General features: G+C 41.6%; 1 protein-coding gene across 1 annotated transcript in view; it reads right to left on the bottom strand.

The window, feature by feature from the left end:
• Positions 1 to 14,234, bottom strand: part of neb (nebulin) — a 234,885-nt gene that overhangs the window by 118,946 nt on the left and 101,705 nt on the right. The window contains exons 69-76 of the mRNA XM_078404318.1: positions 11,193 to 11,396; positions 10,971 to 11,075; positions 8,216 to 8,323; positions 6,775 to 7,086; positions 4,284 to 4,487; positions 3,045 to 3,149; positions 1,063 to 1,167; positions 465 to 776 (exon numbers count right to left, since the gene is read on the bottom strand). Coding sequence (XP_078260444.1) covers positions 465 to 776; positions 1,063 to 1,167; positions 3,045 to 3,149; positions 4,284 to 4,487; positions 6,775 to 7,086; positions 8,216 to 8,323; positions 10,971 to 11,075; positions 11,193 to 11,396 — 1,455 coding nt within the window. The remainder of the gene's footprint in view (positions 1 to 464; positions 777 to 1,062; positions 1,168 to 3,044; positions 3,150 to 4,283; positions 4,488 to 6,774; positions 7,087 to 8,215; positions 8,324 to 10,970; positions 11,076 to 11,192; positions 11,397 to 14,234) is intronic.

Below are 14,234 nucleotides of genomic sequence, written 5' to 3'. Positions count from 1 at the left end.
TCTAAAAATGTAATTTGTTTTCAGTAATTATGTTACAATTTTTTTTGACGGAATGTTAATAGCTTGGTTTCAAAATGGCATGGAAACAGGCCCTTCGGCCCACCGAGTCCATGCCCATCATCGATCACCCGCTCATACTAGTTCTATGTTAACCCACTTTCTCATCCACTCCTACAGACTAGGGGTCAATTTTACAGCAGCCAATTAACTTACAAACCTTCATGTTTTTGGGGTGTGTGAGGGAACCGGAGCATCCGGAGGAAGCCCACGTGATCACAATGAGAATGCGAAGATGAGTGCAAGCTCCAAATTGACTGCCCCTAAGGACAGGATCGAACTCCCACCTCTGGTGCTGTGAGATAGCATTTCTAGCAACTGTACCACTGCGGCCACCCTCACTACATAACAACACATGCATGACTGTTTGAGTAGTTAGTCTTACATTCTATTTTTATAATACTCACATCACTCTGCAAATCATAAGCCTTCCTAGCTTGGATCACATCATTCTGGTCTGGGAGGCAGGTCCAATTGTGCAGGTGCTGCCTGTAGTCAATTTCACTGACTAGGGTCTGGCATTTCTTGGCCAACAGGATGTCCAACATGTCAACCGGCATGTTGAACTTGGTCTTGGATTTCTCAAAGTCCTTCTTGTATTCTCTGTTGCTCTGCATCTTAGCCACATGCATGCTCCAAACCATTTTGGGATCATCATAGATGTCTCGGCATCCAATGTGGTGTCCAAGTTGACCGCGATATAATTGTTTATATTTGTACTGTGGAGAAGAGGCAAAATCAAATCATTCTTGCTTTGCAATCTATTCCACAAAATTCCCTTGAATATAATTGGTAACACAGAATTGAAATACTTAAACAATGTAATTCTGAGAAAAGAGTCTTGTACATGAAAGATCCAGAATCATTTGGTAATTGTTTTGATTTTCAGCTCCTAATGTTTCTGTTCGATATGATCTTCTGGGTTTTTTTCACAGTCAAAATGATTCACTCAGAATTTACACAATCACACAAAAATCTAAATTCTATCGGAGATGTTACACTTACATCACTTGCAATGTTTCTGGAAGCTTTTGCACTCTGAATAGATACAGCGTCAGCATGATAATTTATGGACTTCTTCATACCTTCCCAGCCCGCTTTGTAATGTTTCTAGGAAAGAACAGAAACAGCAATTGTTTCACAATGTATGACTTAAGGAAGATGCTGAATTATTGCCTAGCCTGGGACAGCAGGTTACACCTTTACATATCGACCATCCTAATTGATATTTAGCAACCTTTGGATTCTACAGTTGAATTTGAGAGTCAAATAGTGCTAAATAGTATAGTTAAACAACACACTGTAACTTTTCCATATCATCTCCTTCAAAATAAACAGGTTAACAAATTAATACCTGAAGTAGGGCAAGTAATTTCAGACTAATGTTTCAATTGGAGAACTATTTACTTTTATGGTTGTTTTTAAGTTGAGAAAATAGACAATGTGTCTCAAGACAAAGTTATTTTCAACTTGGACTCCTTGAGCCTCTCCTGAGGCTCTATAAGGCGCTGGTCAGGCCGCATTTGGAGTATTGTGAGCAAATTTGGGCCCCATATCCGAGGAAGGATGTGCTGGCTGTGGAGAGGGTCCAGAGGAGGTATTTGCAAGAATGTTTTCAGGAATGAGTGGGTTAGCATATGATGAGTGCTTGACAGCACTGGGCCTCTACTCGCTGGAGTTGAGAGGGGTTCTCATTGAAACTTTCAGAACAATGAAAGGCATAGATAGAATGGATGTGGAAAGGATGTTTCCACTGGTGGGAGAGTCTAGGAACAGAGGTCATAGCCTCAGAATTAAAGGGCGTATTTTAGAAAGGTGAGGAGGAACTTGTTTCGTCAGAGGGTAGTTAATGTGTGGAATTTATTTCCACAGAGGGCTGTGGAGGCCAAATCAGGCAGAGATAGACAAATTCTTGATTAGAATGGGCGTCAAGGGTTATAGGGAGAAGGCAGGAAAATGGGATTAGGAGGTAGGGATTAGCCATGATTGAAAGGCGGACTAGACTCAATGGGCCGAATGGCTTAATTCTACTATAACTTGTGAACATGAACTTGACCGATATTTCAAACTAGATTCCTCTATTCAAAGAAAAAGGTATAATATAACAGAAAAAGTGTCTATTTTTTGTTAATTAGTTCACCAGATGTTGCCACAGTTTGAATCAATCTCTACAGGACTATTATAAGTTGTCAGCAAACCATCTTCCTCAGCCATTCTAGTTTGTCTACAGAAAATGCTCCCTTAAACACCGATTCCACATTGTCAGGTAGATGCCAGTGTAGCTTGGCTAGGAATCTGGCTTGTCTGAAGAAGGGTCCCGACCTAAAATGTCACCTATTCATCTTCTCCAGAGATGCTGCCTGATCGGCTGGGTTACTTCTGGCATTTTATGTCCTTTTGTGTAAACCAACATCTGTAGTCCTTGTTTCTACAATCTGGCTTGGAGTTGGCGGTTCAGACCAAAGGTCTTCAGCTCAGTAGCCAGGATATTTTTGAGTACAGTCACCTTTATCTAGTTGGCCAAAGATAGAGTTGTGTGGTGATGATTATTTTTAATGTCTTGCTCCTAGGCCAACTCATATGGGCATCCCTTTATTGCTCTGAATCTGATGTTGTTATTTTCCCTCATATATTTTGTTTTAGGGGTTTGTTACAACATACTAGATTGGTAGGCTATTTCAGGTGGTTGTTCAACATTTACCACTTTGTTCTGGTTCTGCACTTAAGCAAGAGCAGTACATTTTCTTCCTTTTAAGAATAAATCAAATGTTTTCTTCTCATCAATCTCATAGTCACATGGGCACCGGAATGTGTACTAGTTTTGTGATACAGATAATTGAATAAACTGATTGTATAATGCTCACAATAGGATTTAAACTTCTGTTCCTAATCTGTAACATAATCAAGCACTAAATGTCTACCTAAATTACATTGATCAACAGCAAAAGTTACATTGTACTTACTGTAAATAATTATTTCACTCTTACCTGACTCATGCTGATAGCATTGGATTTTGCCAATAATATCTCTGGGGTATCAGGAAACACGTGAATCTGCAGTTTGTCCTTCTCCCAAGCTTCTTTGTATTTTGCCTGTGATAGTTTAAGACGATAAAATTAAAAATAATCTCCACATTCAATTCATTCGTTTAAAGTGTGAAGGGGAGAGCCATTGACCTGTCTTGAAGAAAACTGCAGATGTTGGGAATCTAAAAGAATTAAGAAAATGCTGGAAATATTCATGAGGTGGGATCCTCCATAATGTCTATCTCCTTTTAACGAGATATCATCATCAGGTGGAATTAGTGCCTTCCTTTTCTTTCACAATTCCAAACGAAGTGTGATGACCTTGACTCGCTGAAACCATCTTCCATCACCATCGATACCCCACCCATTCTTATAACCACTTCTTATGCAACCTAAGGAGATGTGATATCTACCCCTTCTTCCCTCCACCCTTCTACCATCCAAGGACCAAAAGGTCAAGGTGCAGCAGTAATTCACTTGCCCCTTTTCCAATTTAGCATATCTTATTTGGTACTTACAATGTAATCTGCACAAGATTGGAGAAATTAAAAGCAGAATCCCTCCTACTAGTTCACACGGTTACCTCTGTCACGGTTATTCCCCATCACTTTGACCTCTCACTTTTTGGCCTGTTACTCTGTTCCTGCAGATTTCAACATAAGCTCAAGGTCATGCATCTCCCCTTGGGCTTTCCCAGTATTATTATTTATTCCAGTTTCCAACAACTAATAATGTATTTACTATCACATAATTCCAGACTTGTCTGTTTTCCCCTCCCTCTGATCTTCTATTTTTATCTCCTACATATAGATCACATTCAAATAAGACGTTTACTTCACCCCTTCTTAGTCAACACTAATAGAGTCATAGAATCACTAATCTCTGGTCTCCATTTTCTTTTGGTGTCTATCCTAAAATTAATTTCCCTTTTGTTCCCTCTGCACATTCTTTGTACAATGTAAAATATGAATTATTTGAAGAAGGGTCTCAACCCAAAACATCACCTGTCTATGTTCTCCAGAGATGCTGACTGATCTGCTGAGTTACTTCAGAACTTTGTGTCCTTTTTTCTACCTATTCCTAATTCTGATGAAATTCAACCTTAAATGTAATTCCGTTTTTCTCCTTGGAGATGCTGGCATAACATCTAAGTATCTCTAACAGTTTCTAATTCTACTTGAGGTATCTTAAGTCTCTTACGTCGCTCAGTTGGTCTGCGTTGATTTTAGCCTGGACAATACTGGGTAGGTCGACAATGCTGGTGAACTTCATCGTATCAGGACGTTGACGATAGAGCCGCTCACTGAGGATCTCCTGGGCTTTCTGAACTTTCTTAACATCAAGAGAGCCGTTGGGCATCCATCCGCAACCACGGATCCATTCCATGTCGGACTTGTACAGCCACTGGAGGGAGGTCACACATTGGATTACATTGATATACAACACAGTGATTTGGCCCAACAAGACTGCTCACCCTTTCCTTGTTTAAACCTAATTATGTAGCTCTTTAATCCTTTGCTTATAATGCTGCCCAGTCCCATCATGGGTGTATTGATTACATACATCTCAAATCTGATGGTGGTTTCTGTATGTTTGGATAAATCAATTCCTTTTTAAATTCCTGAAGGGATTTCCTGATGGGTCTCCTCCATTGAAAGCCTCGTGTTACACACTAACACAAATGGAAAGGTTATTTCTGCATCCATCCTATCATAAGTTTCCTTCATACTGGATCACCTCATATTCTTATAATTTTAGCTTGTGTGGTTTCTTCTGTTCATTCTATCCTGATATTTCTGACATTATCGTTGTATGCATGCGCACCATTGCCACTAGATTCTTTTTATCACATGGCGGGATTCTAACTGCAGGATAATCCTGGTTTATTGCAAAAGTAGCATAGCTATGCTACTATTAAATTCTACCCCTCAAGAAATAAAACCTGGTGAGTAGCTCGTATCCTTTCTGTCCTTGCTATCTTGCAGAGAATCTTTTAACGATTGGCATATTTGTTAATAGAAACAATGAAAATAGGTGCAGGAGGAGGCCATTCGGCCCTTCGAGCCAGCACTGCCATTTATTGTGATCATGGCTGATCATCCCCAATCAGTAACCTGTGCCCAACTTCTCCCCATATCCCTTGATTCCACTAGCTCCCAGAGCTCTAACTAACTCTCTCTTAAATTCATCCAGTGATTTGGCTTCCACTGCCCTCTGTGGCAGACAATTCCACAAATTCACAACTCTCTGGGTGAAAAGGTTCCTTCTCACCTCAGTTTTAAATAGCCTCCCCTTTATTCTAAGACTGTGGCCCCTGGTTCTGGACTCCCCCAACATCGGGAACATTTTCCTGCATCTAGCTTGTTCTTCTACCTTCCTTGGTCTCACAGATCCAAAGATCCAGTACACGGTTAATTCCAGGGATGAGGGGGTTGACATATGAGGAAAGGTTAAGTAGGTTGGGACTTTTCTCATTGGAGTTCAGAAGAATGAGAGGCGATCTTATTGAAACGTATAAGATCGTGAGGGGCCTTGATCGGGTGGATGCGCTAAAGATGTTTCCGATGATCGGGGAGACCAGAACTAGGGGGCATTGTCTTAAAATAAGAGGGGGCTCTTTTAAAACTGAGATGAGGAGAAACTTCTTCACTCAGAGGGTGGTTAGTCTGTGGAATTCGCTGCCTCAGGGAGCTGTGGATGCAGGAACGTTAAATAAATTTAAAACCGAAATGGATTGTTTTTTAACAGACAAGGAAATTAGGGGTTACGGGGAGCGGGCAGGGAAGTGGACATGAGCTATGGTTAGTATAGTAAGACCTGAGTAATCTCCTGGACAAGTTTCGATCGCCTAGCTTGGGGTCGGAGAGGAATTTCCCAGATTCCCAAATTGGCCTGGGTTTTTATCCGGTTTTTCGCATCTCCCAGTAGATCACACGGTTCTTTTGGGTGGGAAGAAGGGCGATAGTGGGAAAGGGGTTGGGGTAGGATCAGCCATGATCGTATTGAATGGCAGAGCGGGCTCGAGGGGCCGGTTGGCCTACTCCTGCTCCTATTTTCTTGTGTTCTTGTGTTCTTATGTGACCACCTATTTGTCCAACCAAGAAGCACACCACCTTGGATTCACTCGCAATATTCAGGTTTAGAGACACTGCATGGAAACAGGCCATTCGGCCCACCGAGTCCATGCTAATCATCGATCGCCCATTAACACTACTGCTGTTATCCCACATTCTCATCTACTCCTGATACACTAGGGATAATTTACAGAGACCAATTAACCTACAAACCCATACATCTGAGGTGAGGAAAGCGGAACACCTGGATGAAAAACACACTGTCAGCAAAGAGAACGTGCATTCTTCACACAGACAGCACCCGAGGCCAGAACCAAACCCAGGTACCTGGTGTTGTGAGACAGCTGCTTTACCAGCTGTGCCATTGTCACACACCCTATTTTTTCATTCTGTAGGTTTTGACAAATGTCCAAGAGTCAATTTTGGATAAATGCATTAAAATCTGTGCACATTACCCCATGATTAAATCACCATTCATTCCTGCCAGCTGCAATACAAATTAAGTTATTCTGCTAATATCTCACTAATCATCACAATGTTATTCGCCAAAAAATATAAGTTGTTTTAAATAACTAAATAAATATTATTTCGTGGAATGGTAATGGATTAATACTTACATCACTCTGCAAATCATATGCCTTCCTTGCCTGAATGACATCATTCTGGTCTGGGAGGCAGGTCCAATTGTGCAGGTGCTGCCTGTAGTCAATTTCACTGACCAGGGTCTGGCATTTCTTGGCCAACAGGATGTCCAGCATGTCGGCCGGAATGCTGAACCTGGTCTTGGATTTCTCAAAGTCCTTCTTGTACTCCCTGTCGCTCTGAATCTTGGCCACGTGCATGCACCAGACCATTTTAGGATCATCGTAAATGTCTCGGCATCCGATGAGGTGGCCTAGTTGCTTGCGGTGGACCTTTTTGTATTGGTACTGGTAGCGAGAAAGTCCAATTATTATTCAGGTCATGGTTACATATTTCTTAATCAGTGGCATTATAGTTAGGTGAAGCAACATCCCTGATTTTCTCTCCGTTTTTTACATTCAGTTTTAGAAATGACTGATGAATACAACTAAGCTTTATGTTTAACCAACCAAAATTGGCTCACTCCTGGTTTTATGTGTAGAAAACTAACTGCAGATACTGGTACAAATCGAAGGTATCACATTTTATGTAATTTTTTTAATTCCCAGTTTTTAAATAATGCTGGAGTAACTCCAGCATTTTTATGGATAATTATGTCCCAATGCCATAATTATTGAAAAAAAAAACCTGGCATGACAAATACTAATAAAAAATGTTTAAACTTTTTATTCGTTCATAAATTTTCTTTCTGTCTTTTCCTCTCTTCAACGAGGCTTTCTTTCTTATTCATTTCTCTTTTATAGGATTCAACATCAAATTCTTCCCATCCAACAGCTTTCACTATTCCCAAAAAATGTGGATGTAAACAGTTATTTGAATGGCCCCTATGGGCTCCTCCGATAGTTTGCCTGGAATTTTAATCTATTTCCCTGCCTTCTCCTCATCTCAAATCCCTTCTCTGCTCTACCACTGATCTCCTAACCTTCTCTGGGGTAGTAGTAAGCTGATAGAAATAAGTTGATACCACGGGGCTTCACTGCGCACATTCACTTGGTGATGTCTGAAGAACGTCTGTCCGAAGAAGGGTCTCGACCTGAAACGTCACCCATTCCTTCTCTCCAGAGATGCTGCCTGTCCCGCTGAGTTACTCCAGCATTTTGTGTCTATCGTCACCTGGTGACGTGACAGGGTTCAGGCTTCTGGAAGTATTACTGAAGTATCAAGTTCCTTGCACCCGAAATCATTCCCACTTTTAATCCATCCTTTTTCTCCAGATTTCCTAGACATATTTTCTAAATTATTTAACCTTATTGCTTAAGGAAGCATCTGGCTGCTTTTCCTGTTCACTTGGGTCCCCAACATCCTGTTCCATTCTCTTCACTGTTAAGAAATGAACATATTACCTAAATTGCCTACAGAACTTTAGCAATTCTTTCAGACTGTCATAGCACCAGGTAAACTCATGAGTAAACTTACGTCACTCGCGATGTTTCTGGAAGCCTTTGCAGCCTTGATGGAGATCGCATCATTTCCTAGTTCATACCCTTTCTTCTTAGATTCTTCCCATGCAAGTTTATATAATTTCTATGCACCACAGAAAGAAAATAATAGAATGTCAGAGGAGCATGTAAACAATCAATCACATTATTCAAAATTATGTTCCCACTAGCTGCTAGTTCCCCGGTTCGGCAGCTCTAATGGCCAGGAACAAAGAAGATTGCAAACAGTGGTAAACACTGCCCAGTCCATCATAGGCATTTACCTCCCCACCATCGAAGGGCTCAAAAGACAGCCAGCATCATCAGAGACCCACACCACCCTGGCCACACTCTCATTTCACTCCAGCCATCGGGAAGAAGGTACAGGAGCCTGAAAACGGGGGGGGGGGGGGGCATTGTTTTTGTCTATGCACTATTATTATTATTTGTTTGTTGTTTTATATATACACATCTATTGTGCTGCTGCAAGTAAGAATTTCATTTGTTGCATTGCAGGGCATATGACAAAAAAAACACTCTTGACTCTTTTACAAAACCCAAATTGGAAACTCTTCCTCCTCCCCCACTCAGTACATACTCAGTACATTTCCTCTACCCTTCTCACACCAACACCTGACCCCACTCTTCTCCGCTCTCACTCAGAGCCCACACTCTACAATTCCTTTGCAGGGAAAAGCTGACCACACTCACGGCCATTCTTCCCTCCTCCACCCGAACTTGGTTTACAATCACCCCGCCAAACCTTCCTCTCACTAAGATCACGATCTTCACCAACCTTTGCAACCTGCTCGCCCCACACACCACGCTGCACCTTCCCTTATTAGGTCCACATCTAAAACATCCCTTAGTCTTACTCACTGGCTACATCTTTTCCATTCAACTTCACCCTTCTCTCTACACCCATTCCAGCACCATTGGGCACATCTTCACCTCATCTTTACCTCACCAATTCCCCATGAACCCAGAACCTCCAGACCCCAGCCCCACTTGACTCTCCACTCTCGCTCCCACCAGTCCCTTTCTCTGCTGCCACTACTCCTGGGGTAAATGTTAATTGAAATGAGTGCAACAAATACAAATGTTAACCATATAACCATATAACCATATAACAATTACAGCACGGAAACAGGCCCGTTCGGCACTACCAGTCCACGCCGACCACTTTCTCTGACCTAGTCTCATCTACCTGCTCTCAGACCATAACCCTCCAATCCTCTCCCATCCATATACCAATCCAATTTACTCTTAAATAATAAAATCGAGCCTGCCTCCACCACTTCCACCGGAAGCTCATTCCACACAGCCACCACCCTCTAAGTAAAGAAGTTACCCCTCATGTTACCCTTAAACTTTTGTCCCTTAATTCTGAAGTTATGTCCCCTTGTTGGAATCTTCCCCACTCTCAAAGGGAAAAGCCTACCCACGTCAACTCTGTCCGTCCCTCTTAAAATTTAAAAAACCTCTTATTTTAAAAACCGTACCGGCAGCACGGTAGCGCAGTGGTAGAGTTGCTGCTTTACAGCGAATGCAGCGCCGGAGACTCAGGTTCGATCCTGACTACGGGTGCTGCACTGTAAGGAGTTTGTACGTTCTCCCCGTGACCTGCGTGGGTTTTCTCCGAGATCTTCGGTTTCCTCCCACACTCCAAAGACGTACAGGTATGTAGGTTAATTGGCTGGGTAAATGTAAAAATTGTCCCTAGTGGGTGTAGGATAGTGTTAATGTACGGGGATCGCTGGGCGGCACGGACTTGGAGGGCCAAAAAGGCCTGTTTCCGGCTGTATATATATGATATGATATGATAAGTCCCCCCTCAACCTTCTACGCTCCAAAGAATAAAGACCCAACCTGTTCAACCTCTCTCTGTAGCTTAAGTGCTGAAACCCAGGCAACATTCTAGTAAATCTCCTCTGTACCCTCTCCATTTTGTCGACATCCTTCCTATAATTTGGCGACCAGAACTGCACACCATACTCCAGATTCGGCCTCACCAATGCCCTGTACAATTTCAACATTACATCCCAACTTCTATATTCGATGCTCTGATTTATAAAGGCAAGCATACCAAACGCCTTCTTCACCACCCTATCCACATGAGATTCCACCTTCAGGGAACAATGCACAGTTATTCCCAGATCCCTCTGTTCCACTGCATTCCTCAATTCCCTACCATTTACCCTGTACGTCCTATTTTGATTTGTCCTACCAAAATACAGCACCTCACACTTATCAGCATTAAACTCCATCTGCCATCTTTCAGCCCACCCTTCCAAAAGGCCCAAGTCTCTCTGTAGACTTTGAAAATCTACTTCATTATTAACTACACCACCTATCTTAGTATCATCTGCATACTTACTAATCCAATTTGCCACACCATCATCCAGATCATTAATGTAAATGACAAACAACAGTGGACCCAACACAGATCCTTGGGGTACTCCACTAGACGTTATTGCAAAATGATTCTCACATTTCTGATCAACAATTTAACTTGTTAGTTAATCTACTAAACCAATGTACTGTATGTGAGTGTGAAAGGACAATATTGTGATAACAAGTTGGCAGGAAGAAAAAATGTCAATATAACTATGCATCCTGAGAATATAGGTTCCTCTCATATTTTTTATGACATAAACTGCAGGAAAAAAAAGCATTGTTAATGGGGGAGAAAATGGGAAATGTGGCAATCTCTTGTATTCATCAATTGTTAATGGCTATATTGAATTCCTTACCGAACTAATGTTTACAGAATTTTGCTTGGACAGAACCATCTCAGGTGTGTCGGTTGGAAGGTGAACTATGAGCTTGTCTTGCTCCCAAGCACTACGATACAGACGCTGAAGGGAAAGAAATGAATTCATTTATTCCTTCAACAATCACCGAGATCGCTCATCAGAAACAGCTATGGAAACAGTGGCAATGCACCATCCGTTTGGCGAAATAAAAATCCTTACGTCATTCAGTTGGTCCGCGTTGGTTTTAGCTAGGACAATACTGGGTAGGTCAACAATGCTGGTGAACTTCATCGTATCAGGACGTTGACGGTAGAGCCGATCACTGATGATCTCCTGGGCTTTCTGTACTTTCTTAACTTCCAGAGAGTCATTGGGCATCCATCCACAACCACGGATCCATTCCATATCGGCCTTGTACAGCCACTGCAAGTATCAAGAGCAAATCATTAAAACACATTGAATTCTTATATGAATTGGCTCTGAGTGCAACAAATGTGGTCAAAACAGATGGGGAATATCGAGTAAAGTCCAGTTTTATCAATTTGACTTTGCACCACCCTCAGAGATGTAATATTGGGTATTCAGGTGGAGAATTCCAGATTTGATCACACACACTGAACACAAGTGCATCGCTCACCGATTACACATACTCGGGAGATCATGCGTGGAGTATTGTGCACAGTTCTGTTCGCTCAGCTATGGGAAAGTTGCCATTAAACTGGAACGGTTGCAGAAAAGTTTCATGAGGATGTTACTTTAAACTGTAAGGCTTGAGTTATAAGGAGAGGCCGGATAGGCAGACTTTCATTTTGGAATATAGGAGACTGATGGGTGCCCTTATACAGATATATCATGAGGGGCGTAGGTAATATCATAAATCATGAGATATATCATAAACCATGAGGGGCTAAGATAAGGTGGATGATCACAGTCTTTTACCCAGCTGGGAGAATCTAACACTAAAGGGCATAGTTTAGTTTAATTTAGAGATACAGCCTGGAAACAGGCCCTTCGGCCCACCGTCTACACTGACCAGCGACCCCCGCACATTAACACACACTAGGGACATCCCACCCCGGCCACCGTCTGTTTGTTCATCTGCCCTCTGGTCGACGTTTCAGGTCGATCAAATCCCGAACAAACAGACTTAAGAACAGTTTTTACCCCAGGGCCATACGAGAACTGAACACTACCTTTGCACTAGGCAACACCGTTAAAAAATCTTGTACTTAATATAATTGTATTTAATTGTATTTATGTATTTATTTGTTTTTGCATTTATTGCATATATGTTTGTACGCACCGTCAGGATTGGCTATTTTTTAATTTCGTTGTACTCGTTGCAATGACAATAAATGAATAATAAATGAATATTATTATTATTATTATTATTATTATTATTATTATTATTATTATTATTATTATATATTATTATTATTATTATTATTATTATTATTATTATTATTATTATTATTATTATTATTATTATTATTATTATTATATTATTATTATTATTATTATTATTATTATTATTATTATTACAAGTTACATTTATACCAAGTCAATTAACCTACAAACTTGTACGTCTTTGTAGTGTGAGAGGAAACCGAAGATCTCGGAGAAAACCCACATGGTCACGGGGGGAAATGTACAAAGTCCGTACAGACAGCACCCGTGGTCGGGATCGAACCCAGATCTCTGGTGCTGTAAGCACTGTGAGACAGCAACTCTACCGCTGCGCCACCATGCTGCCCATGTATAGTTTTAAGATGAGAGAAGAAAGGGACCTGAGGGGCAGCTTTTATCACGGTTGGGTTGGGCATATAGCGCATGCTGCCAGAAGAAGTTGTAGGGATGAATACAATCACAATTTTTAAAAAACATTCGGACAGGGACAATGGTAGAAAAAGTTCAAATGGCTATGGCCCAAATTTAGGTGAATGGGATTAGCTCAAATAAACGTCTTGGTCGGCATGGATGAATTGGATGAACAAGCCTGTTTCCATGCTGTATAACTCCATGACGATAAGACTCTTTTTTTCAGCTCACCATAAATTTATGCTGCATGTAATGTTAATGCCCAAATGGATTCACCACAAATGGATTCACCACATTTTTGTACAAAAAATATATTAGAAACAAATGGTGTGTTACACCAAGAATCGCAAGCATGGTTCAAAATCTCACCTTAATTTATCACAGATGCAAAAACTTGTGGTTCCCTAATGATTAGAGAAGGGTGTTAACCCTTAAAGTCCCACTACACACTCAACTTCTCCCCAAGGCGGCATCCTAACAGCTAAACAGATGTTGTCGTAAGAAACTGCAAAGTTATGGTTGTAGCCCATCCATTTCACTAACTACCCCCCCCCCCCCCCCGTCCCCACCTACCTCCATCTACACTTCACACCAACTTTGGAAAGCAGCCCGCATTATCAAGGACCATTTGCACACCATTCATTTTCTTTTCTGCCCTCTCCGATCATGCAGAAGATACTAAAGCTTGAAAGCAAGTACAACCAAATTCAGGAACAACTTCTTCCTGCTGTGATCAGACTATTGAACTACTAGGGAGTAGCATTGATCTTCTAATCTACCTCATTGTGGCCCTTACACTTTTTTCATCTACACTTTCTCTGTAACTGTAACACTATAACACTGAAGCATTATATTTTGCACTCCCTGTTGTACATGGGAATGGCTTGGTTGTATTCATGTAAAGTATGATTGGACTGGAGACTACACAAAGGTTTTCACTATCTCCGTACGTGGTCACAATAATAAACCATGACCAGTAACTTCCATCGAGGAGAAAAAGGCTTGCAAGGAATAGAGTAAGGAAATGAGAGAGAGCTGGTGAGAGAAATTGAGGGAGAGCTTGTGATAGAGCTAAAGCAAGGGTGAGAGAAAATTCCATGTTTCATTCAGAGGGTCACCAAAAACCTATGGGAGAATGAGATGAAGGGCAGGAGGTCTCCATCGAGCTCAGAGGACCATCGGAACACAGCTACCAGCCTTGGAGGGCATCTACAACACACGATGCCTCAGAAAAGCCACCAGCATCCACAAAGGCTCTTCACACCCCTGCAACAGTCTGTTCGAACTTCTACCATCGGGCAGACGATACAAGGCCTTCTACGCCCGCACCTCCAGACTCAGGAACAGCTTCATCCCCAGGGCCATAGCTGCTATGAACCGGTCCTGCTGAGCCGGATGGTCACATCGTACAGTGATCCGACACAGAACTACTTGCACTTTATT

The sequence above is a fragment of the Rhinoraja longicauda genome, chromosome 8 (assembly GCF_053455715.1).
Source record: "Rhinoraja longicauda isolate Sanriku21f chromosome 8, sRhiLon1.1, whole genome shotgun sequence".
Lineage (NCBI taxonomy): Eukaryota > Metazoa > Chordata > Chondrichthyes > Rajiformes > Arhynchobatidae > Rhinoraja > Rhinoraja longicauda.
This window is presented reverse-complemented; position numbering and strand designations above follow the sequence as displayed.